The sequence below is a fragment of the Sus scrofa genome, chromosome 4, assembly GCF_000003025.6.
Source record: "Sus scrofa isolate TJ Tabasco breed Duroc chromosome 4, Sscrofa11.1, whole genome shotgun sequence".
NCBI classification, from domain to species: domain Eukaryota; kingdom Metazoa; phylum Chordata; class Mammalia; order Artiodactyla; family Suidae; genus Sus; species Sus scrofa.
Window position 1 is genome coordinate 56,699,787 of NC_010446.5, and position 22,272 is coordinate 56,722,058.

The following is a 22,272-nucleotide window of genomic DNA, read 5'->3' on the forward strand; positions in this document are numbered from 1 at the left end:
TTTATAGTGCACCTGTGAGTAATACTCCTAAAAATAAGTAAAAAGAAATAGGCTAACTATGAACAATAGAAAGAGAAAAAAAAAAAAAAAACCCAACATTTATTAGCTATGGTGTGCCAGGCATTGTGCCAAGCAAACTTCAGAGAGGTTAAGTAAATAAACCAAGCCACACAGCTGCTAAAACCAAGAGAATTTTCCAGAAAGTCTAGATAATCGGTGAGGTGTGGTGGCTTTTGTCAGTAAGCATCTCCTTAATTAATTTGCTGCCAGACATTTGAGTATCTGCTGCATTGGCACTGGAAGGATACAGAGGGAAATACAGTGCCAGATCTGGGGGAGCATAGAGTCTAATGAGAAATCATAGATTTTCATAGATAACCAGTACAGCTAAATCAAGGGCACTGACATTTATATTTACTCTGCTGTGCTTACTATGATTGATAATATAATCAATATATTATCCCATTCAACTCTCCCAGCAAACCTGTGAAGGGTCAAAATCTGTTCTATAGGTAAGGAAATTGAGGTTCTGAGAAAGTTGATTTCTCAAGACTACCCAACTAGTAGTATCAGGGTTCAGATTTGAATCCAAGTCTATGACTACAAAATCTTTATCTTCCTGGGGAGTTCCAGTGACAGAATCTGCATTCTAGTAAGAGAAACATGAGGCTCTTGGGAGCTGCATTTGATGCATCCTACCTGGATACTTAGGAATCAATAGGACTTATTGAGAAGGAAAGTCCAAGCTGTGCTGGCAACAGAAGCAAAGGTGCAGAGGAGTAGAAGTGTGGGAATGGATATTAGGCCATATCCATGTAAGTAGAGCAGTGTGGAGCCCATAGTGAGAGGAGACTGGGAGGGATCTTGTCATACCTCAACCTTTAGCTAAGGATCAGGAGACTTAAAGGACCAAGCTCAAGAAATATGTGTTTGAAAATGAACAAAACAATAACTAATTGTATGTTGCAGGAGACAAGGGTAGGGAGAAGGGTCAGCCTGAATCAAAGCTGATTAAATGAACCACTATGAGTAGTGCTGTGAGGACAACTGGAAAGATCCACTAGAACACAGGTTACAGCTCCAACTAATGTAGAAAATAGTGTTCAGCTTTACCTCGTCTGAGAACTAACCCTATTCTCCTGTGGTTAATTTATATGAAATATGTTCTATAATTGCTGTTTTCTAAGAATACAAAACTATACCTTAATTAATATTCTAGGATATCTCTAATTTTTTTAAACAAAGGCAGAAAATATCTATGCTGTCAGATAGAAAACATAAATATACACACGCATATACACATACATGCGCATAGAACTAGGAAATGTGACTAACGTCATGATTTTCCAGATTTTACAAAAGCACATTTCCTCCTATAGTCAGAAAAAAAAAACTTAAAAATAAAAAGCCAAATAGCCTATACATTTACTTAATGAACCACCTATAACTTCCTTCAGAATACCTAATCAAACATTATATGGAGACTCTTCATTGTATGTTCTACCAAAATAATTTTCCAGTGACTCTTTTAGATAACTTTGTTTCTTCATTTTCTGTTTATATAAAATTATTTTAATTTCAATTTTAAAATTAGAGTACTTAAGGTATATATTTAGATTTTGTTTTTATTTTTTAAAATAGTTATTTCCCCGGTACAACTTTTTTTTTCTACTATATAGCATGGTGACCCAGTTACACATACATGTACACATTCTATTTTCACACATTATCATGCTCCATCATAAGTGACTAGGCGTATTTCCCAGTGCTACACAGCAGGATATCATTGCTAATCCATTCCAAAGGCAATAGTCTGCATCTATTAACCTCAAGCTCCCCAACCACCCCCCTCCCTCCCCCTCCCCCTCGGCAACCACAAGTCTATTCTGCAAGTCCATGATTTTCTTTTCTGTGGAAAGTTCATTTGTGCCTTATATTAGATTCCAGATATAAGTGATATCATATGATATTCGTCTTTCTCTTTCTGACTTACTTCACTCAGTGTGAGAGTCTCAAGTTCCATCCATGTTGCTGCAAACGGCATTAGTTTGTTCTTTTTTATGGCTGAGTAGTATTCCATTGTGTATATATACCACCTCTTCCGAATCCAATCATCTGTCGATGGACATTTGGGTTGTTTCCATGTCTTGGCTATTGTGAATAGAACTGCAATGAACATGCAGATGCATATGTCTTTTTTAAGAAGTTTTTTCTGGATATATGCCCAAGAGTGGGATTGCTGGATCATATGGTAGTTCTATGTATAGATTTCTAAGGTATCTCCATACTGATCTCCATAGTGGTTATACCAGCTTACATTCCCACCAAAAGTGCAGGAGGGTTCCCTTTTCTCCACACCCCCTCCAGCATTTGTTATTTGTGGACTTATTAATGACGGCCATTCTGACTGGTGTGAGGTGGTGTCTCATGGTAGTTTTGATTTGCATTTCTCTAATAATCAGTGATGCTGAGCATTTTTTCATGTGCTTGTTAGCCATCTGTACATCTTTCTTGTGAAAATGTCTATTCAGGTCTTTTGCCCATCTTTCCATTGGGTGATTGGCTTTTTTGCTGTTGCGTTGTATAAGTTGCTTGTATATTCTATAGATTAAGCCCTTGTCGGTTGCATCATTTGAAACTATTTTCTCCCATTCTGTATGTTGTCTTTTTGTCTTATTTTTGGTTTCCTTTGCTGGTTTTCTCTTTTGGAGAACTTTGTTTCTTCATTTTCTGTTTATATAAAATTATTTTAATTTCACTGTTAAAATTAGAGTACTTAAGGTATATAGTTTAGATTTTAAAAGATCTGTGGTTTTCATTCAGTAGAGATATTTTCACTGTCTAATACCTTTTCATAATCTTGATATTAAACTCATGAAATAATTGATCAAGGAAAAAGACATATAAGTATCAGTTTTCATTTGGTTTTATAAAATACTTGAATATTTGTTGACCAAATTGAGCCATCATGCATGTCATAGCCAGCATTATCCTTTAATTACAGTAGATCCGCAATACTAAGTACCTTGCACTTAGACTTTTTTCCATTTTCTGTTTGTAAAATTTCTTTTACTTTAAAAGAAGATTTTAATTTTAGAAGACAAAATGTTTCTGAAAACATTTTTTCCCTTTGGTACTCTTTGACTTTAAAAATGAATGACATTAAAATAAATGTCAGTTTCAAGAACGGATTTGTTTGAATTTCAGTTTGGAATACATTTTTATTCTGGTTATAAAATCTGTAAAGGCAACTTTGAGGTGAAAATTCTGATACAGCTAAATAGCTTTTCTGTCAAAAACAACTATTTCTCAGGTACTAGTGTTAATTTCTTTACCTTGAGCCAACACAAATTAAAATTAGAATTTGGATTTTACGTCAAACTAGTTGTTCATTTTATGACATACAGAATTAATGGCATTTTTTTTTTTCCCTTACTATTTAGGAAATACCAGAAAGGAACCAGAGTCCGACTGCGACTATTAGATCTTGAACTCACATCTAGGTTCCTGGGAGCAACAACAGATACAACTATCCTAGAAGCTGATGCAGTTCTGTTAGGACTCCAGGAGAGTAAAGACTCAAAATCAAAAGAGGAACGTCATGAAAAATAAAAGAACTTTGCTTAGTGCATTCCCTCCTTTTTTGTTGAACCCAGGTATTATTCATCAAGAATGCAATTAGACAATTATGAGTAAATGATTGAAAGGCATAATAAATGGAAGCTATAATTATAGCCCTTATTTGTTAGAATTTTCTTTAGCTGTATCTCCCCTCCCCCTATTTTATACCCATTCTTTCCTTTGATTGGGATAGTGTAAAGTGCACTGAGAAATCCTGTCATTCAGTAAATATGTTTTGAGTGCTCTCTATGTTCATGACACTGTTCTAAATACCAAAGAAATAGCAGTAAACAAATTAGACAGAATTTGCCCACCCAGCAGAGCTTACCTTTGGCTAGGGGAAATTGACAACAAATAAGTAAAATATGTAGTATGTTGGACCGTGATGTGTGCCAAGGACAAAAATAGAGCAGGAAGGACAGAGGACTTCAATTAACATTTTTTCCAAGGAAGACATAGACAGATGGACAAGAGGTACATAAAAAGATGCTCAACATCAGGGACATGTATCAAAACCACAATGAGAACCTCATATCTGTTCAAACGGCTGTCATCAAAAAGCCAAGAAATAACAAGGGTTGGCAAGGATGTGGAGTTTTAAAGGGGAACTCTTTATGAGAATGTCAATTGCTGCAGTCCCTCTGGAAAACAGTATGAAGGTTCATCAAAAAATTAAAAATAGAACTACCACATGATAAGCAATTCTACTTATGGGTATTTCCAAAGAAAATGAAAACATTAACTTGAAAAGATATATGCTCCCCCAAATTCATTGCAGCATTATTTGCAATAGCCAAGGTACAGAACTTAAGTGTCCATCAACAAATGAATGGGTAAAGAAACTGTGAGATACACACACACAATGGAATATTATTCAGCCATAAAGCATAAGGAAATTTTGCCATTTTTGACAACATGGATGGACCATGAAGGCATTGTGCAGTATGAAATGAGTCAGACAGAGAAGGATAAATCCATATGATCTCACTTATGTGTGAAATATAAGAAAAAGCTCATGGGTACAGGGATCAGATTGGTGGTTGTAGAACAGGGGTCAGGGGCAGGGCGAATGGGCCAAATGGGTGAAGGGGGTTAAAAAGCAGAAACTTTCAGCTGCAAGGTAAATAAGTCATGGGGATAGAATGTACAATACAGTGACTATAGTTAATTATACTGCATAGTATACTTGAAAGATACAAGAGATCTTTAAAAGTTCTCGTTACAAGGAAAAAATTCATAGCTGCGAATAGGACGGATGTCAAATAAACTTAATTTGGTGACCACTTCTCACTACATACAACTATCAAATCATTATATTGTATACCACAAGCTAATGTTGTATCTCATTTGTATCTCAAAAACATAAAGCAAGGAATGGGATTATTAGGTATCAGAGTGACAGATTGAAATTTAGGTTGTGTTGTCAATGGAAGGCTTCAGAAGAATTTACTTTTTTTGATGTATAAGATTTTATTTTTCCACTGATACAGCATTTAGAAAAAGCTCTTTAAGAGCTTCTTTTCTAAATTGAGGCATAATTGGCATATAACATTATGTTAGTTTCAGGTATATACCATGATGATTTGATATTTATATATATAATAAAATGATCACCACAGTAAGTCTATTTAACAACTGCCATTATTCATAGTTACTGGAAATTTACCTTTGAATAATATCTGAAGGAATTAATGGTGCTAGTTTCATGAGCCCTGGGAAAGAGTATTCTAACAGAGGGTATGGCTGGTACAAAGGACAGGATTGTGCCTGTCCCATTTAAGGAACTGTCCCATTTAAGCAATAGTAGATGAGCAGAAGGAGGGATAGGAGATGAACCTAGAGAAGTGGGGGAGGCTTTGTAGGACCTGGTATGAACTTTGGCATCTATTTACTGATTGGGGTGGAGGGTTCTGCAGGATTCTGAGCATAGCAGACTAAAATCTGAAAATATCACCAGATCCCTTTCCAGCTGAGTGGACTAAAGATGAGCAACGGCAGCAGTGCAAGACCTTAGGAGACCTGTAGCAATCCAGGCAAAATATGATGGCAGCTTGGACAGCGGAGTAGCAGTGGAGGTGGTGAGAAGTGCTTGCGATCTCATTATACTTTGGAGGTAGAGACAATGGTGTTTCCTAACATTGGATATGGAATATGTGATAAAGAGAGGAGGGACAGATGACTCCAAGGTTCTTTGGCCTGTGAAACTTAAAGAACCGAGTTGCCTTTAACTGAAAAGGGAGGAGCAGGTTAGAAGGGGACTATGAGGGCTCAGTTTTGGACCTGTTAAATTTGAGATGCCTGTTAGCCATCTAAGTGGAAATCTTCTGCAGGCAGTTGGATACATGGGTCTGGAATTCATGGGAGAGGTCTGGGTGTAAGATAAAAACTTGAAAATCTGGAGTTCCTGTTGTGGCCCAGGGCAAACGAATCTGACCAGTATCCATGAGGAAGCCGGTTAAAACCCAAACCCCCCCAAAAAAAACCCTTGAATTATAAACATCTTATTATTTTTCACAAATTATATAGTTCAGTTGCCCCAGAACAATGATGATCCATCAGAAGCATCCCAAAATGAGTAGGAATGTCCTCTCTCGTCCTCCCACCCAGCTCCATCATTGGAGATGCCCCGGGTATCACCTCGGCTTGAACACCGGGCTGGATATGAAGGGACAGCAGCTAGAGGCTGTCTATGAGCTACACTCAAGTAGACTCTTGTACTTTTTTAAACCACTTTATTGAGGCATGATCAACATGTGAAAAGCTGTACAAATTTAAGGTATACAACGATTTTGAGGAGAAGCATACAGCCGTGAAAACATCACGCTATCTGTCACCTCTGGAAGGTTCCTCCCACCTCCTTTATTATTATTATTTTTTTTTTTCAGGAAGATCTGAACAGTGTGTCTTTATGCTTGGGTCACACTTTTCAAACATCCAAGTGCGACATATAAAAACTACAGCTCTGATTTGTCGTTTGGTTTTCTGAGCAAGAACATAAACTTGAAATAAGTGAATTTTCAGTCATGACGGGTTTATCGTATCTTTGTAGGTTTCTAATTTTATTTGAAATATAGATATGTCATAAGAGTTTCTCAGCCCTTGGCAGTTTCATTTTTATTTAGCCTCAGATTTCATTACTCTAAGTATGGTGAACTCTAGTTACCCATCATGTAGAAAGATACAGTGGTATAGATTACCCTATTATTTGAATTTAGCTTTGGAATATGTATTTTTTTTTTCTATGAAGCAAATCCTTCCTTTAAGTTGTGGTAAAATATACATAATATAAGATTTACCATTTTAACTACTTTTTAAGTGTGCAACTCAGTGGCTTTAAGTACATTCTCGTTGTGCAATCATTATATTTAAGTATATTCTGTGTTGTCCAGAGCTTTTTTGTCATCTCAAACTGAAACTCTGTATCTAGTAAGCAATAGCTCCCTGTCTCTCTGCCCCCATTCCCCATAATTGTCTTTTTACTTTTATGTTTCTATAAATAATTTGACTATTCTGTTGTTGTTGTTTTTGTTTTTGTTTTGTTTTTTTGTCTTTTTGCCTTTCTGGGGCCGCTCCTATGGCATATGGAGGTTCCCAGGCTAGGGGTCTAATCAGAGCTGTAGCCACCGGCCTACGCCAGAGCCACAGCAACACGGGATCCGAGCCTCATCTGCAACCTACACCACAGCTCACGGCAACGCCGGATCCTTAACCCACTGAGCAAGGCCAGGGATCAAACCCACACCCTCATGGTTCCTAGTCAGATTCGTTAACCACTGAGCCATGACGGGAACTCTAAATTTGACTATTCTAGGTAATGTTTGTTATATGATAAATGGAATCATACAGTATTAATCCTTTTGTGTCTGGCTTATTCCACTTAGCATAAATGTTTTCAAAGTTCATCCATGTCGTAGCATGCATCAGAATTTCATAGTAGTCATTGCATATATATGCCATATTTGCTTATCTATTCATCTACCAATGGACATTGAGTTGTTTCCATCTTTTGGCTGCTGTGAACATTGTTGTGCTAGAATATATTTTTGAACTTAGAATTAAATGAATCTGTGACCTAAACAACTTTTGGGGTGTAAGAAAAGTATGCTATGTCATAATAAGTAATGAGCTGATGCTGGATAAGCTGTTTAATTGTGCGGCATCTTGATAAACTTCTTTCTTGCACTCCTTTCAGGTATCTGATGAAATCTATAACCACCCCCAGTCCTTTGCTGATGAGAACGGGCCTCGTTCTGTATTTGCTGATTTGCCCTTTTATATACAAATGTTCTCTCTATCCCTGGTGTTTCAAACTGGAAAGACATTAGAAATCATTTAGGCTAGGAATTTAAACCATTTGTAGGCCTAGAAACCCTTATTCAGATAAAATTTTTCTTTTATTTGAAACATTGAATTATTGATCTCAGTTCTTCCCCTCAATGCAGTAATATTGTAAATGCATACTCTTAGTGTGGCCTTGTGATGATGAAGTCAACGTTCCTATCCCTTGACTCTGGACTTAGACATATGACTTGCTTTGGCCAATGGGATTTTAGTGGCAGCAAACAGAGGCTGAAACATGCTTTTGAGTTTGATCTTGCTCTGTGGCACAGACCTTCAGAGTAGAACCAAGACTAATGGACCCACAGCCTAAAACAGAGCCATCCCAGACCAAAGAGTGAAATGAAAGCTTATTGTTGGAAACCACTGATAGTTTTTGGGCTGTTTGTTAGGCAGCAATAGCTAACTGATATAGAAAGTATCACCTACAAGTAGCATTGGTACTGGGATTGGGTGGTAGGCAGCAGGAAAATTGATATGAGGGACTAGAAAAATAGCCTCTGTAAAGTAGTAACAAGACATTTGGTAAAACTGTCATGTGAGGTAACTTGGAAGGTTGAAAAGATATCTAATTAAAAGAGACATTTGAGCAAAAAAAGTTTGAGACAGGATGTTGAAAGTGTAAGCTGCATTTACTAAGGTACAGCAAGAAATAGACAACTTCGGGAACAATCTTATCAAACCAAAAGTGTAGGCATTAAAACATAGTTCAAGCAAAAATGATATCTGTGGTGTCCATATGACCTTAGGGTAAAGACCAAATCTTGAATGTAGCTGAAACATTTTTAAAGACCTTTTGAGAGGACTAAAATATGCCTAGTAGATTCTTGAGATAGACAGGAGAACCCACAGAAATCTTAAGGGCAAAGTGTCACAGAAGCCTGAATGTGCCCAAAATGAGGTAATTTAGAGAAATAAAGGTTTATCTCAAAAAAAAAGAAAATGTGAATGTGCCTTTTGACATATGAAATTTATTTTAATTGAATAGGTAGAAAACCCAAAAAGTTTTAGGGAGACACCTTTTACAAAAGTGTAAACTGAAAGAGACTGAAGTCTAGACTAAAAGAGACTGAAACTGTTCAAAATATAAAAAGACTTGATGGACCTCAACTTCTACAGCCAGAAAGGGGGCTTTAAAATGGCTTAGCTGAGAGTTCTCATTGTGGCTCAGCAGGTTGTGAACCCAACTAGTATCCATGAGGATGCAGGTTCAATCCCTGGATCTGGCATTGCCATGAGCTGTGGCATAGGTCGAAGATGCTTCTGGGATCCCACGTTGCTGCGACTGTGGTATAAGCCGGAAGCTGCAGCTCCTATTAGACCCTATGCCTGGGAACTTCCATATGCCTCAAGTGTGGCCCTAAAAAGCAAAAAAAAAAAAAAAAAAAAAAAAAAAAAAAGGCTTAGCTGTTAAGACCATATACTCCTCTTGTGTTCTCTTCCCAGATGGCAGGTGGTATGATAGAACAGAAAGAACCACAGAGAGGCCAGGAACAATGGGGGAAAATGGACTTGAGAGATACCTCTGTGAAGCAGAATAGGGATCTAATCAGGGAACCTCCCTTACCTTAAGACAGAGGGGCCTAGCTAGTTAACAGTAGGGATTCCCATGACATTTACCTAGTGGGATTTCAGAATTGTTATAATCTAGTGATTGCTATGTGCCTTCTGTTCTTTTCCTTTTCAAACTAGAGTATTTATTGCAGTCATCATATTCCACCATTATACATTAGGTGTTATAGTAATTACCTATTGCCAAGTAACAGATTACCCCCAAATTTAGCAATTTAAAACAATACACATTTATTAGCTCACAGTTTCTGTGGGTCAGGACTCCAGGTACAACTTAACTAGGTCTCTGATTCTGAGGCCTTCATTCAAGTTATCAGCCAGGGCTGGGGTCTCATCTGAAAGTTTGACTGGGGAAGGATCCTCTCCCAAGTTCACCTACATGGTTGGCAGGATTCAGTTCCTTGAGGGGTTTTATACTGAAGGCCTCAACTCCTCAGTGGTTATTGAGTGGAGGTAACCCTTAGAACCTTCTCCACATGGTGCCTTGCTTTAGCAAAGTCATCAAGAGAGAGAGACACTCCTGGCAAGATGGAATTGACTATTTTATGTGACCTGATTACAAAAGTGACATCCCCTTAACATTGCATATCCTGTTGGTTAGAAGCAAGTTACTCAAGGGAAGAGGATAAATTCAAGGCCATGAATGTCAAGAGGTGAGATCTTGGGGTCATCTTGGAAGGGGTCTGCCTTAGGTATGTGGAAGGCAGCTCATTTTCTGTTGAATTTGTAGGTCTCTGGGTCGGAAGTAGAAGGATCTGAACCTGACAGGGGTCACAAGATCCCATAGATCTGTGGGGACTTCTGGCAGGTACCATAGTTGGAGGAGGCTTTGGGGAGCGGGTGGTCATCAGGTGGAAGTGAATTCTGTTTATGTGAATGAGATGTGAATAGTTGTGATCTACAAGATGACCATGATAGATTGGTTCATTCTTCCCAATACTTTGCTCCCCTGTAGTGGAACCCTTGCTATAGTCTCATGATGGATGGAGTGTAGCATTCTTGCTATTGGGAAACTCATTGTTTCTATAATTGATAGAAGTTAAAGGTACAAGTAAGTCCAGGAAAGAGTTAGACAACTCAATGAATGGTAAATCCAGATTTGAGTAATAAAGGAAACCAGGGAGTTCAAAATAAATCCCAAAACTTCTGAGGCCAACATTAATAGAACACTACAAGACTTTGAAACCACAGGCTGGTTAGACCATTGGGCTGACCCAGTATTGCATTTCTTATATTCATATCATTTGGTTTTTAAAAGTAAATACACATTATAGTATAAATTCCTAAGGGAAATTTGTAGTTTACTTGAAAAGAGTAACTTTCCCCCCATTTTTCTTTAAAGTAATTACAAAGAACGCAGAGATGCTCTAAGCCAAAGGATGTAGGAAACTCTATGAATGACTGTGATTTTGTGTTTCCACACCTGCATTCTGTGTGTGAGAAATGGAAAACATCGGATGTGAGCCTCCAGGTAAGAAAGTTTATGGGACCCTGAAATCATCCTGTGGACAGATGAAATCTTTAGAAACCAAAAAGTGGCTCAGATTACTACCATTTGCTTCACAAAATTGCCTGCTTGAAAAAACAATCCAACTTTTTTTTTTTTTTTTTTTTTAACCATACTCTATAAGTCTCAAATCATTATGGTTTGGGAAAAATGCTCATGAGACTGTGATAGCAATAATTATTTCAAATGAATAAAAGAAAGGAAGATATTGCATTTTTTTCCAGGCAACATTTAAATGCAGAAGTTTTCATTTTACATGCTGTAAATACCACAGAAGCCAGTAGATAAAAATGATGCCCTAACTCGCAAAACCATATAAAGAAGTGGATATTCCACTCAGGCAGACAGCTGAGACAAGGATTGTGGGTAAATGCTGAAAGCCTGTTGGAGGGAAATAATGGTAGGTCTGAGTTATGTTGCTGCATAAGTATCTTTTAGATATATTTAGTGATGACCAATACACTAGCAATTTCCAAATAGAACCACCAAATAGATGACAATTGAAAGTAATCCCATGCCTGTAATTTTTTTTTTTTTAATTTTGGTCCATTAGTCATTTCTATCCTTGTTAACACCTTTCCCTGCCCACTCATCCTCTGGTGCAGGTGTCACAAAATTGAAACGACTAATGGATCAGAAAAAGTCCTGGAAAATCTACCAAGTGCGTATTATAATCACGTTCCACCTATCCTCATTTAAATGTTACTTGATAGGTCTAGAGCAAGAATTAGAAAAAAAAGATTCCACAAAGAGCAAGGAGAATGATTATAAAGTTGGATCCTGGAGTTCCCTGGTGGTGCAGTGGGCTAAGGATCTGGCATTGTCACTGCTGTGGCACAGGTTCAGTCCCTGGCCTGGGAACTTCCGCATGCTGTGGGCATGGCGAAAAATAAAAATAAGTTGGATCCTCTGGTAAGACACAAAGTCTTACTCATGTGAGGAGAATTAACTTTACAGTGGCTATCTTCTAAATAATTCTCTAAGTCTAGGAAGAAATCCTTCATGGCTGTTTACAGTGTAGACTGAATGAGCACTTGATAAGTGGGTGTAATGTGCAGGAAAGGTTCTACAGAGGTTCCATGGTTATTCAGGAGAACAGACTCAGAATTCACTTAAAACAAGGAACTCAAGCTATTAAACCAGATGTGGGCATCCTTATAGGACCCTTGGATATGTTTTGGCTTATGTTCCTGCCTTCCTGTCCCAAGACAGAGACCGGCTTCTACATTCATCATAGCTTTCCTTCACACAGCACTCTTAAGCATATCCAAACAGCTCCAAATGAGGCCCAGAGAAATGTAGGTATCCGCTCTTCCCTATGATTTATTTTTCATTCCAAAACCATCTTCCTCCACATGAAAGATGGACTGTCCACCAAAGTATGGCCCTTCCCCCACGCCTGGACAAGATTTGCATGTTGGGATAAAACAATGTAATCTTTACATCTATTGCAGAGAGATATATAGAGGCATGGTCATTACCTTATGTTCTCCAAATTCCACAGCCTCACCTGTGGTGTTCTACCTCTGCTTTCCACCACAAAATCTCTGTGAAGTTGTAATAAGGAAGATCAAATCTGACTCCCTATTGGACCTGTTTCTTTTACTTTAACCTTTGTATCCTATTGCCTTTGTTACAAGTTAATCACTAAAGGCATGTTGCCTGTAACTTAGAGTACACATGCTGCCCATCTCTGGGAACCCTGCCTTCCACGCCTGAGCTTTAAGCTGTAATACCTTGGTTTAGCTCTCAGGAAACATCCTGACCAGGGCCACCTATGAATGGCTGAAGGAAAGAAGATATTAACACCTCCCCCCTGGAGTCTGGTGGGAAGCAGGAAATATTTGCAACAACAACTTATTGCCTTTTTTCTTTTACCTCCTTATCTCCCCCTCTTTGTTCTATAAAAGAAACCAGCATCCAAATCCAGGCAAGATGGTTCTTCAGGATACTAATCCACCACCATCTTGGTCTGCTGTCTTTCTAAATAAAGTCCCAGTTCCTTGCCCCAGCACCTCATCTCACCGGCCTGGCCTGTGAGAAGCAGTATGAACTTGGACTCGGTAAACATAGTGAGTTCATACTGGCATCAGCAAGGGTGCAAATAACCCCATGTTCTTCATGCTGTTTCTACCACTCTCAACCTCTCCATCCATATACATTCTACACAAAATACCTTCTCCAGCAAAGGTCAGGTTTAGTATCCAAAAATAATTTCAGGAATATATGGTAAACATAATCTACTATTTTTCTGACTGTTTCTAATGCTATGTTAATGTGGTTGGTATTTATTAGAGAAAATTCTTTTCAATGTTTGTTGATCAAAAGGACGGTAAACTCTTACTTAATCAGAGAGCTCTCAGTTGCTTGGAAAAACAAAAATGTCTACATAACCAAATCTTGCCTAGAAAACTCTAAAATGGATTACTCAGTCTCCTGCCCTCAAAGCATTTCCTGCTTTTTAAAATAGAGAATACTGAACAGGATTTAAAGTTTTCCTTGATGACTCAGGGCCACCATTATGGAAAACAATTTCATAATGATGTGATTTCCCAGGGATTTTTAAGATGGGTAGAGCTGCCAACTCCTACTGAGTGGCCCAGGACCATCCTTTGAAATTTTTCACCTTTACCTATTCATCACTCTTACTATCAGCTGACACTTTTTACTTATGTCAATGTACCAGCTTCTTGGAGTAACCCCCCTGGTGCTCTTCATCTATGTGAGGGAGCTTTGGGTTATACACTAAATGGTCCTCAGTGAAGATCCTTCAGTTATTCTGTTTGCTTTAAACATTTTTGCCACCTCCTTTGTCTGCTGTCAGCTGTCTCTTCTGTTGGTGTCAGTGTGTTTTTCCGTTTCAAACTTAAATGCTCGTTTTACAGTAGTTCAGAAGAGGGTTGAGAGTAATTTTGTAGAATTGTTGAAATGTGCAGAAATTTTTTGACATCTATTTTTTATTTTGAAGTTTTTTTAATCCATTATTTCCAAAACCACAATTCTGTTTTAAACACTAAAAATTTCTGTCATTGAAATGAAGGTTTTTTTAAAAAAGAGAGAAAATAAGAAAATAATTGACTATTTTTCAATCAATTTTAAGAGTATCCTGATACAATACCCCAGGCCTGCCGTTTCTAAGTAAATAAGTGGATGAAAGGATGGTTGGTTTAATTATTTCTGCTTTGAAGCCTATTAATAATTTGTAGATTTATCTTTTAGAGGGTTATTTAAATTTTCTTGTAATTTTCAAGTAAATTCTAAATATCTCCAAGATATGGATTATGTTTTACTCATTTTTGTGTCTTCTGTGACCAACATAGTGTCAGGCACAGAGAAAATATTAATCTCTATTTGTTTAATGTAATTGAGTTGATTGAATGGCCATCACTGTACAAAATCCTCTATCAACAGAGAAAGTTTAGATGTTCTGCAAACTCTGCGCCCCAAGGTAGGAAGCAGACCGTTTGAGCAATGAGATTGGTATAGATAATCTCTAGACTCCCCTCCATTGGCTCTTCCATAGTCTTACCCAACCCCACTCCCCACCCCACCCCTGCCACCATTTTGCTTTAGGGGCTTTGAACAGAAGCTCCGAAAGATCATGCTACGTGAACAGATTTCATATATCCATCTGAATCTGTTTTATATCTCCTGGTCATTTTCCAGCCAAAAGCTGGTCCCTGGGCCCATGTCCCCATGTTTAGTGTTTTGCCGCCCTCCATCCATATACATTCTACACAAAATACCTTCTCCAGCAAAGTTCAGGTTTAGTACCCAAAAATAATTTCAAGAATATATGGTAAACATAATCTACTATTTTTCTGACTGTTTCTAATGCTATGTTAATGTGGTTGGTATTTATTAGAGAAAATTGCCCTCCAGGGCAGAGGAAGTGACTGTACGTGTGACTTGAAAGGGTGACTTACTACTTTATGTTAACTGGGCTCTTTTACTTCACTGTTGGCATAGACATTAGAGTATTCACAATATTCATTGCAGCCAGGGAAGAATTTCTTGAGTCTAAAGGCTGTGGGGGATTTGAGGAGACAGAAGAGGAAAAGGCCCAGAACTCTATTCTCTTGAGCATTCTGGTACATTCAGGAATTGCATGCAGGTCTGGTAGATTTTCAGTGCCCGCTGCTTTCCTGCCTCTGAGGACTTTTCCCTCCATCACTCACAGATGCTGTTTACCCAAGTGTTGACAAGCAGCTTTTTCAAGGATGCTGGAAAGATGGTTACATTGAAGCTAAGCTTTTGGTTCCCTGCTCAATACCACAAAAAGTGGACAAGTGTGCCTCTTAATCAAGTTTGTCCTCACAAAGAGATAATCTCTGCTTTTTGGTTTGAGAACCACTCATATGCCCCCATTCTCATAGTAAATGATAGCTTGTTAAACTTTTCTCCATGTATATACACAAAACAATGTCACTCAGGATGAATAATTGTATTGTCCGCACAGTAAAACTCCCATTCCGTCTGTGTTTCTTCTAGCCCAAGCCCCAGAGATTAAGCTGTGACATAGCAGGTGAAATATTTCTACTATTTACCTAAAGATGAAAATGCAAGCAGAAGGAGCTATGAAAGAGGCTCAGCTAGACTCTGACATCAGACAGCCTTCCTACATATAATCTCATGGGCAAGTTCTAGGGATTTATTTATTTATTTATTTACCCATTAGGACTTCAGAACAGATAAGTAGAACTGCTCTTTTTCTGTGCCCATGCCACGTTGCAGTTAAAACAAAACAACAGCAACAACATTTTTTAAGCAATTGTGTATACTTTTTGGCACTAATATAAGCTGTATACTAGAAGCTACTCATTTTTCTGATCTCAAGTTCAGCTTTATGAGTGTGATCTTCCAGAGAGTAGATAAGAAAGGGCACCTTTTTTTGTAGACTTGAATGTGACTTTAAGTACATAACTTCCAGATGAATATTCTGGCCTATCAGGCTTCATTTAAGAAAAAAAATTGATGTTGAGTTGTATGAGCTGTTTATATATATGTTGTTTACTAACAACCCAATTAAAAAAATGGGCAGAGCTGAATAGATATTTCTCCAAAGAGGAAATGCAGATGACCAATGGGCGCGTGAAAAGATGCTCAGCATCACTGATCACCAGGGAAATGCAAAGTCAAACCACAATGAGATATCTCTTCATACTTGCAGAATGGCTAACATCAAAAACACAGATAGCAAATGTTGGAGAAGATGTGGAGAAAAGGAAACCCTTGTACACTCTTGGTGGGCATGTAAATAGATATAGCCACTGTGGAAAACACTATGGAGGTCTCTCAAAAAACTAAAAATAGGAGTTCCCATCATGGCACAGCAGAAACAAATCCAACTAGGAATCATGAGGTTGCAGATTCGATCCCGGGCCTCCCTCAGTGGGTTAAGGATCTAGCATTGCCATGAGCTGTGGTGTAGGTCACAGATGCGACTCAGATCTGATGTGGCTGTGGCTGTGGGGTAGGCTGGCAGCTGTAGCTCCAATTGGAGCCCTGGTCTGGGAATCTCCTTATGCCGTGGGTGTGGCCCTAAGAAGCAAAAAAAAAAAAAAAAAAAAACCTAAAAATAGAATTACCTTATGACCCAGCATTTCCACTCTGGGATATAGATCCAAAAAAACCAAAAACATTAACTCAAAAAGATACATACATCCTAATATTCATACAGTAGTATTTACAATTGCCAAGATTTGGAAGCAACCTAAATGTCTGTCAACAGATGAGCGGATAAAGAAGATGTGGTGTATACACACAGCGGAATGCTACTCAGCCACCATAACAAAGACTGCAGTTTTGCCATTTGCAGCAACATGGATGGACTTGGAGGACACTCTGTTGAATGAAATAAGTCAGACAAAGGAAGACAAATACCACTTATGTGTGGAATCTAAAGAAACACAACAAACTAGTGAATATAACAAAAAAGAAACAGATTCACAGATACAGAGAACAAACTAGTGGCTACCAATGGGGGGTGGGGAGAGGGGCAATATCAAAGTGGGAGAGGTGGAGGTACCAACTATTGATTGTAAGATAGGCTCACAGATGTATTATTGTACAACAAGGGGAATATGGCCAATATTTTGCAACAACTGCAAATGGAAAGTAACCTTGAAAAATCTTATAAACATTTTTTAAAAATTAAAAAATGTTTTCCAGTGAAATAACATTCAAATGTAATATTTCTGTTTCTGTCAAAAGCAATACCTCCTCTTTGGATTGAAATTTAATACCTTTATTATAGTGATATAGAAAGTACAGACATATACAGTTCTCTACCTTAGATTTATTAATTCCATGTTTCTGTTATTTTCTGGTCTATTCTTTTTTTATAAGAACATTTTAATTTTATTATTACTATTATTGTCTTTTTAGGGCCGCACCCACGGCATATGGAGGTTCCCAGGCTAGGGGTCCAATCGGAGCTGAAGCCACTGGCCTATGTCACAGCCACAGCAACATCAGATCCGAGTCACATCTGCTGACCTACACCATAGCTCACAGCAACGCTGGATCCATCACCCACTGAGGGAGGCCTGGGATCGAACCTGTGTCCTCATATATACTAGTCAGATTTGTTTCCACTGAGCCACGACGGGAACTCCTGGTCTATATGATATGTCAGCTCTGCAGTGGATAACTAACTCCTTGAAAAGTTCCTGTCTAAAAGACACTAAAAACTATAATCAATTTTTAAAAATGTTTTTTCTCACAGTATTTTTAGTGTATTGAGATTATATTTTTAAAAAAACCTCAATAATAGTATATTTTCCCTCTTCAAGCAGATCTCTCAAATGCTAAACGAGTTGTAAGCTGATTTGTAACCCTCCTCATTTGGTCTATTTTATATTAATGTTTAATATTTAAAATACTAATTTTTTAGGATCTATAGCCTAATTCCAGGAGAAAAAAAAATGATCAATATATAAAATTACTACCTTGAATTCAATCACTGCTGAGACTTAGTTTATTCAATAGATATTCTTCTCCTTGGCTCCTGTGGAACCTGAGTAATCTGGATATATAAGAACCCAAATATACCAGACCCTGCCTCAGCTGACCCGCTGTAACTGAGACCCTTCAGCCCCACTGTGTGTTGCCTCTGCCTGGAAATGCAGCTTCCAGCCCACCTCTACCTCCTCACCTGTCTCTCTTCTCCCACTTCATGCCTCCCTGTCATTCAAGCCTCAGACTTAAGGCTTGATTAGCCTGGCTTAACCAGCCATCCTGGTAGGCAGGACACAACTACAGGCATTTCCACTGTAGTAGATCCTTAAAAGAAACAAAGAGAAGCATCAAACAGTAACTTATTTTCTAAGCAGGTATTATATTTTCAAAATTTCTTATGACTTGTTGGATTCCTTTCCATTTTTTCCTAGTCTTTTCACTTCAGTTTGCACATTTTTAAATATCCTCAAAATAGCTTATCTTGAAATCTTGCTTCCCATTTGGTAGAGAACCCAGAAGGAGAATGGTGCCTTTCTGAAAAGCCAAATAACTCTGTGTCATATCGTAACAAACAAAACCTTTACTTGGGAGCAAAGTATCACCATAGTTAAATACTCCCCAGATGCCTGCTCTACTACCAGAGTGTAAACAGATATTTCCCAGTCTGTATTTACCTCTTCAAAATGCAGCCCTTTAAAATACACTCTCACACACACACACACACACACACACACACACTGCACTGAGGTTCTCAACTCTTAATTTTGGTTTCCCGCCCCCCACCCCCTGTTTAGGGAGACTAATGGGCATTAGAACCCGACCTATTATCCTGGAAACTTGATTGATTGGCCAGACTTCATAGAAACACACCTGGCCTGCGAGGGGGAGGTCCCCATTGGTGGGAGCATTACTGCTCCCTAGGGGCTTCCAGTGAGGAACATGCAATAGCAAGAAACAAGAAGAAAAGCTTAAACATCTCTACGAGTAGAATCCAGTATGGGGACCATCTCGGAGTGTCTAAATTTACTCCATCCTTGGAACTTTCCAGGGCTTCCTTGGAAGAAGTGCAGCCATCATGTTCCACCTGGCACTGCTGTACAGACTGGCGCACAAGGGTGAACAAAAGCAGTATGGCCCCAGCCTCCCAGAGCTTAGCTTCAGTGGGGAAACATAGTATACACATACTCTCAAAAACAAATATATGAGCAGAAATTTGGTTCCAGAAAGTTCCAGAAAGAAAAAGTTCTGTTTGCATGGGAATGTAACTGGGTGACTTGGTTTAGATTTGAGGAGTCAGAAAAAGCCCCAGTAAGGAAATGTGGGGGTACTTGGGGCAGGCACATATATAAAGCCCCAAGGGTCTGTGAGAGCTCAGTCAACTGCAGAGACTAAAGAAACGTCAGTGGGCAGAAATGTCTGGATCATCATGGGCGAATATTTTTCTCAGGAGAAGATCAACAGTGATGGTTTTACAAACCTAACAACTTTTATTTGTTTATTTATTTATTTGTATTTTTAGGGCTGCACCCGAAGCATATGGAATTTCCCAGGCTAGGGGTCCAATTGGAGCTCCAGCTGCCATTCTACACCACAGGCACAGCAAGGCCAGATCCGAGCCACATCTGCGACCTACACCACAGCTCACAGCAATGCCAGATCCTTAACCCACTGAGCCAGGCCAGGGATCAAACCTGCATCCCTCATGGATCCTAGTCAGGTTCCTTTCCACTGAGCCATAATAGGAACTCCAAACCTAACAGCTTTGAAGTTACTTCTTTGAAGATAAAATTTGACAATGCAATAAAATTACCACTTGGTTAGGGGTGATCTAAAAATATTCATTAGGGATTCAGTTCAACCATACACAAAAGAGAAGCTAACAACAGTGACTAACACTGTAGTGAGGTTTCTTGTTCTCAGTTACTGGTTGTTTGGTGGCTCAAGGTCTCTGTGATTCTTGGCTTTTCCTACTTGGATTCCAGTCACTACCGCAACCTTCTAGGCAGGGACAGGAGTGATGTGCATATCAGGAAAGCAAAACTTTAGAGCTTGTCAGTAGACTTCTCATAAATTTTATTGGTCAAAACACTGTAATGTGGCCAATCCAAGTTGCCAGAGAAGATGGGAAGTGTTTTTAAGCTGGGCATCAAAATTGGGTTCTGTAATTAAGGAAATAAGGGAAGATGGATATTGGATGGACAATTACTTATCTTTGCAACCAATGTTTTTTTTTTCTGCCTACTCTGTAGGTGGAAATGCTTTTTTCTACTCCTATGCAAAATTTGTCATGAGTTTCAATAAATTATGACTTTGAGGCATGTGTTTATTATTCTTTCATTATTCTGTATGGTCCCCAATAGTCCAAGGGAGTCTGTTGAGTATTAAGTGCACTTCAACCAAAATGAATCTTCTCTGATGAATCATTTGATTAACAATTTGTGTTTAACATGGATTTGTTTCCTTTAGAGTTGGGTTTTGTCCCAGTCCCTAAAACCAGAGCATCATTATCTGTTCTGCTCCCCTGTTAAAGGCAGACAGCCATGTATTGGTTTCTGAAGCCTGCCTGCTGTGGTTCGGGAATAAAAGAAAACAAACTTTCAGAATGATTTTATCCAGCCAAGATGCATGCCATTTTCAGATCGGCTATTGCATTTATATTTTAGAACTGTAGATAGACTTTTCCCATCAGTATTTTCTGAGATCTTTGTTTAATTGAACATCACATTGGGTTGAACTTAGGGAGCCAAGAAGATGATCAAATCTGAGAGATAGAAGGCATGAAGGGGCCATATCTCCAACAGACATGTGGAACCACAACATATCCGCATTGTGTTAATTCATCCATGGTTGGGGTACACAGTTCTGTGTAGGTTTTGGTACATTTTGTATGGACAGTGCTTTAGCCAGCCTATATAATGGCCTCTGTTTATCTCTACATTTTGGTATTCTTACATTCTATCAGGATTGATATCTGTGACCAATAACATAAATACTATTGGCTTAGGTCATAAAAGATATTGCAACTTCTGTCTTGCTCTCTCTCAGAACTCTCATTCTGAAAGAAGCTAGCTGCCATGCTGTAAGGACACTCAACAGCCCTATGAAGAGACTCACATGATGAGTTTAAAGACTAATGCTAATAGCCAGTAAGGAACTAGGATCTTCTGCCATCAGCCATGTGAGTGAGCTGTCTTGGAAGCGGATCCCCCAGCTCTCATTAAGCCTTACGAATGCAAGACGCCTAGGTCAACATCATGAGAGACCCTGAGCTAGGATGACCCAGCTGCTCCTATATTCCTGACTCATGGAAACTGTGAAGTAATAATTGTTTGTGGTTTTAAGCTACTAACTTTGGGGATAAGTTAATTTGCAGCAATAGGTAATATATCACATATTTTTGCTTTATACTCTGGGGTCATCATGGTACTGATGAGTGGTGGCTTGGCCCAAGCATGCGCATAGATCGTGAAGTTAACACTCTTGACGATGATCATTGACTAACGAGATGGAAGCTGACGGATATATGGACCTGCTGCCTATATCTTTCAGAAGATGGTTCTGGAAGCCATTAGGTGGATTTCTCTGGTGGTCCTTGAGAAGAATCAAGCCCTTGGTTCCTGAAATCATGTATTCCTCTCCTTTTCTTCTTCTTTTTAATTTTTTCATTTTCTTTTTTTCCCCTCTTTTGTTTTCTTTTTTTGGGTTGCCTCCACAGCATATGGAAGTTCCCAGGCCAGAAGCTGGAGCTGCAACCTCCATCACAGCTGCAGCAAAACAGGATGCTTAACCCCCTGTGCCACACTGGGAACTCCTCCCCTCCTTTGTTGTCTTACTTTTCCTGATCTCTCTCTCCTGCTTCCTAGGACCGCCTCCCAGATCATCTATCTGCACACAAGCCCTGGTATGGGGCTCTTGCTTCAGGGAAACCCAAGCTAGGACAAGGAGGGTGTGAATAAATACCACATGCCCCCAGGACTGTCCTCAATGAGAGTGTACATTTGACTTAGTGGATGAGAGCAGCAGCTTAGCCTAGCTTGAATGGAATGTACAAATAAGAAGCTTATTTTATTGGAGGACTTCTTTAGCAGTCTAATGATAAATTCTTGTTTCTTTTTCTTCATTTAAAAAAAAAAAAAAAAAAACCTGAGCATTTTAGATGATGTCAGCTTTGAAAATTTCCTAATTAGACATTTACATGTCAAGGGCCCTTATAGGCCCTTTCTCTTGGCAGTAATGAGGAATAAAATAGCTTGTGAGGAAACGAGGTACATTGT

At 38.7% G+C, this 22,272-nt stretch overlaps 1 protein-coding gene across 2 annotated transcripts in view; it reads left to right on the plus strand.

The window, feature by feature from the left end:
* MRPS28 (mitochondrial ribosomal protein S28) overlaps positions 1–7,132 on the plus strand; it is a 99,253-nt gene extending 92,121 nt beyond the window's left edge. The window contains exon 4 of one of the 2 annotated variants that reach the window (XM_021088528.1): positions 3,444–7,132. In XM_021088528.1, the coding sequence (XP_020944187.1) occupies positions 3,444–3,612 (169 nt within the window). In that variant the 3' untranslated portion in view covers positions 3,613–7,132. 2 annotated transcript variants of the gene reach the window in all.